The sequence below is a fragment of the Octopus bimaculoides genome, chromosome 5, assembly GCF_001194135.2.
Source record: "Octopus bimaculoides isolate UCB-OBI-ISO-001 chromosome 5, ASM119413v2, whole genome shotgun sequence".
Lineage (NCBI taxonomy): Eukaryota > Metazoa > Mollusca > Cephalopoda > Octopoda > Octopodidae > Octopus > Octopus bimaculoides.
This window is the reverse complement of record NC_068985.1, coordinates 16,933,043-16,937,267: the sequence shown is the minus strand read 5'-3', so window position 1 is coordinate 16,937,267 and position 4,225 is coordinate 16,933,043. Positions and strand designations below refer to the sequence as shown.

The 4,225-nt window shown below is 33.8% G+C and overlaps 1 protein-coding gene across 2 annotated transcripts in view; it reads left to right on the top strand.

Annotated features, from left to right (window-relative positions):
- LOC106868403 (uncharacterized) overlaps window positions 1-4,225 on the top strand; it is a 98,213-nt gene that overhangs the window by 85,465 nt on the left and 8,523 nt on the right. For both annotated transcript variants that reach the window (XM_014913657.2, XM_014913640.2), the window contains 2 exons: window positions 510-658; window positions 2,241-2,318. In XM_014913657.2, coding sequence (XP_014769143.2) covers window positions 510-658; window positions 2,241-2,318 — 227 coding nt within the window. The remainder of the gene's footprint in view (window positions 1-509; window positions 659-2,240; window positions 2,319-4,225) is intronic.

The window sequence follows — 4,225 nt, the reverse complement described above, 5'->3', positions numbered from 1 at the left end:
ATCTCTGCCTCAATTACATTTGAGCACTTCTTTCTCGTAGTCCTATAAACCCTTTTGTTTCCATCAAAAGAAACAAAAATTATTTCTTGTCATGTGTGTACATATATATATATATATATATATATATATATATATATATGCATCTATGTGTATGTGTCTTTGCCTCTGTGTTTGTCCACCACCACCACTTGACAACCAGTGTTGGTGTGTTTACATCTCCATAACTTACCATGATAGGGGTCAATCCATTTGACTAAAAATTCTTCAAGGCAGTGCCCCAGCTTGGCCACAATCTAATGACTGAAAAAAGTAAAAGCCAAAAGCTAAAAGCATATTAGTCTATTAACCCAGCCATCAGTCTTTACAGTTAGACACCAATCTATAAATTCAAACACCTGACCTGAATAACCAACCACTATTACATAATTTGATGTTTAAACATTTGTTATTCAACTCTACAGTAATTTCTTGACAATTCACAAATGTATATTGCTTCCTGTCTCTTGCAGAGTGTGTGTCATTCCATTGTAAGAATGAAAAAGAATTTTTAGCAATTAGTTTAAGCCATCTGGACAAAAGAACTGCAAAGTATAATGTATCCGTCACTTTAAAAAATGATCCATTGCTGATAACATGGTGTGAGCAAACATTTCATATGGTAAATTGAAGCATAAATTATATCTCCTCTCATACACGTACAAGATAAATGTTTGCTTGTGTATATTATCATACTTATTATTATTAATATCAACATTATCATTATCTTCTTTGTTTTAATATTACTTTTTTTTATTAGATTGTGAATTCGTGGAACCATTAGCATGCTGGGCAAAATGCTTAACTGCATTTCATCCATCTTTATATTCTGAGTTCAAATTTTGTCGAGGTCGACTTTGCCTTTCAGCCTTTTGGGGTAGAAAAGAAAAGTACCAAATGAGCAATGAGGCTGATGTAATCAACTTACCCATCTCCTGAAATTACTGGCCTTGTGCCAGAATTTGAAACCAATATCATTTTTCTATTAGAATTGCTAGATTTAGTTATGTTCCTTTATATTCTCAGTTCAAATGCTGCCAAGATCAATTTAGCTTTTATCCTTCCAGGATCAATACGATGAAACAATAAGGCAGTAACTAATACTGTCCCTTGAAAACTGTTTGGCCTTACACCAATGTTAGAAATCAATATTTTCCTTTATTGAAATGAAATAGATGAATCACTTCAACTTTTTTTTTAATATTTTTTCTTTGAGACCCTCTCTTCCTTATTGGTTTTTCTCTGCTTTAGTTATCTCTGACTGACTCATATAATAGTTTTTCTCTTAGCATTTTCACTGTATGTCCATACAAGTACAATTGTCCACCAAACACATTGGCTAAAGCCTTTAATGCCTAGCTACTCTTGTGCCCTGCTTTTCATATAAGTCACCATTACACATCCAAAAGATATTCTTTACCTCAGTTCTCACCAGCTTCTACAAGTCTGCTATATTATTACTGCCTCTCTCTCTCTCTCTCTCTCTCTCTCTCTCTCTCTCTCTCTCCATTACCATCTCTTAGTTTATCGTTGCAATTTGATGATAAGCTCTGAACCAGTGAAGGAACTCTATGTGGTTTCTTCACTTACAAGATATATAAGATGCAATAATTACAGCTGGAATCCTTTGATTGTTAACCTGTTCAATCAGAGGCAACGTATAGCTAAACAGCAGCAGCAACAGCAGCAACAACAACAACAACAACAACATGATGAACATTGTAAGACTGTTCTAGTATTATTGAAGACAAAATGCTGCCTGACATTTTGCCCAACATGCTAATGGTTCTGCCACATTGCCACCTAGAATAGGAAATAAAATATTGATTTCTAACACGAACACAAATCACATGTTTTGGTTGGGGAGGACATAGAACACATTCTGTTGATTAGATTGACTCCATTACTTAACTGGTGCTTACTTCACCACCCTGGAAAATAAACAACAAAACTGACCTTCATAGGGATTTGGGCTCAGAGTATAAAGTCAATTAACTAAATATCACAAGACAAGTTTGACACCACCTATGATGTTTAATATATCATTCTTAATAGATAACAAATAAAACTAATAACTATTTTGTCATATAAAATTGTAATTAAAAATTCTTGTAATTGTTAATTGAATATTATATGATTTTTAAAAGAAATAGGCATATGTTTTTAAATGAAAATTAACTAGATTTAATCCTTTTTTTCTGAAGCATCATCAAACCAAAAAAGCCCAGGTTTTTTTCAACTACTCTTGCTTCCAAGAATGTAAACGAACGTATCGAGTAATGGTGAGTAATTTAAAGATTTCTTCGAAAATAGTTAAATATTAATAGACACAAGCATAGGCAACCATGTGGTTTTGGGTTCAGTCCAACTGAACAGAACCTTAGGCAAGTGTCTTCTACTATAGAGTCAAGCTCACCAATGCCTTATGAGTGAATTTGGTAGGTGGAAGCCATGGAAACTCATTGTGTTTGTGTATGTATGGATGTCTCTCTCTCTCTCTTCTATTTTTTAATTTTTATAAATCTTCCACTGAGGAGGTAACCGGTTTCCAACAAAGATACAAGGCTCCGTTTTTGGGATGTAGTTGACACAGGCAAATTCACATTTGGAACTTGAGAAAAGTCTTGCATATTTTTACTGTTCCACTTACAGACTGCACTTGTAATGTACGAATTAGCCGGTAGATTTCTCTTTCTGAAAATCCCAGTTTATCCAGATTCTCCTTTAAGCATTTACTAACAAAACCTAATGCTCCAATTATTATTGGTATGAATATGAATTCATAGTCTGAATATAGAAGCTGGAGGTTTTGAAGTAGTTGTCCATAGGTATCCTCTTTTTCTTTGATTTTCAAAAAGATGTATATATGTATGTATGTATGTATGTTAACATGATAAACGGACATTAAAGGATGATGATGGTGATATTTATATATCATCATCATCATCATCATCGTCGTTTAATGTCCGCTTTCCATGCTAGCATGGGTTGGACGATTTGACTGAGGACTGGTGAAACCAGATGGCTATACCAGGCTCCACTCTGATTTGGCAGAGTTTCTACAGCTGGATATATATATATATGAGCGTGTTTTTGTGTCTGTATTTGTCTTCCCCCACCCACACCCTACGACTGCTTGCTATAAGTATTGATTTTATATCCCCATAACTTAGCAGTTTGGCAAAAGAGAATGGTGGACTAAGTACTAGACTTAAAAATAAGTCCTGAGGTCAATTTATCTGACTAAATCTTTTCAAAGTAGTGCCCCAGCATAGCCACAGCCAATGACCAAAACAAATTCATTGAACGAATTACAGGACTGTTTAGATGATTATTCATATTGTATTGTTTGCTTTTAAATAATTATAAGCTGATTTAACTTAACAAATGACATTAATGAATGAGCAATTTCCAAGGTTTGAAATTAATAAGAGACCTTACTCTAAGTAGATTTTATAAAATTTTGTAAAAATTATAGTTTGGGTTGCAAAAACAAAAGCCTATGAGCATTATAGAACTCCATTGACTTATGAAATGAAATAAATTTATTGCAGATTAAAATTTGTCTATTGACCTAGATTTTCTAATTCAATAGAAACAGCAGGTGTTAAATATTAAACAGCCAATAGGGTGCACTTAAATACAAAACGTTTCAATGAATCCATTCACCAAGTGTTCAATGGTTGGTGCTCAGCTTGGACATCTATTGATCAATGTCACTACAACATTAGACATGCTTATATAACAATATATTTCATATAATTACAATATGGAAGACACATATTAACCATTCAGGAACATGCAAAAACCGTTGACTTACTTAAATATTCATTATTTGGTGTCAACCTTTTCATTGTTACATCTGCAATGCAGTCACTGAAGCTTAGTTGTTAATATGTGCCTTTGACAAAGGTAGCAAGCTGGTAGAGCTGTTATCGTTCCAGGCAAAATGCTCAGCAATATCTCGTCTGTCTTTGTGAAGATATGATCTTGGAGAATTTAAAAAATTGCAAATGTTAGAGACGGTGCTGTTAGTGCCAGTCAGCGAATATGGTTCACTTACAATTTCGATTTCGATTTCACTTACCCCAACAGGTTTTCATAAACAGAGTATAGTGTCCAATGAAGGAGAGATTGCATTATATATATATATATGTGTTTGTGTGTGTGTGTGTGTGTGTGTGTGTGT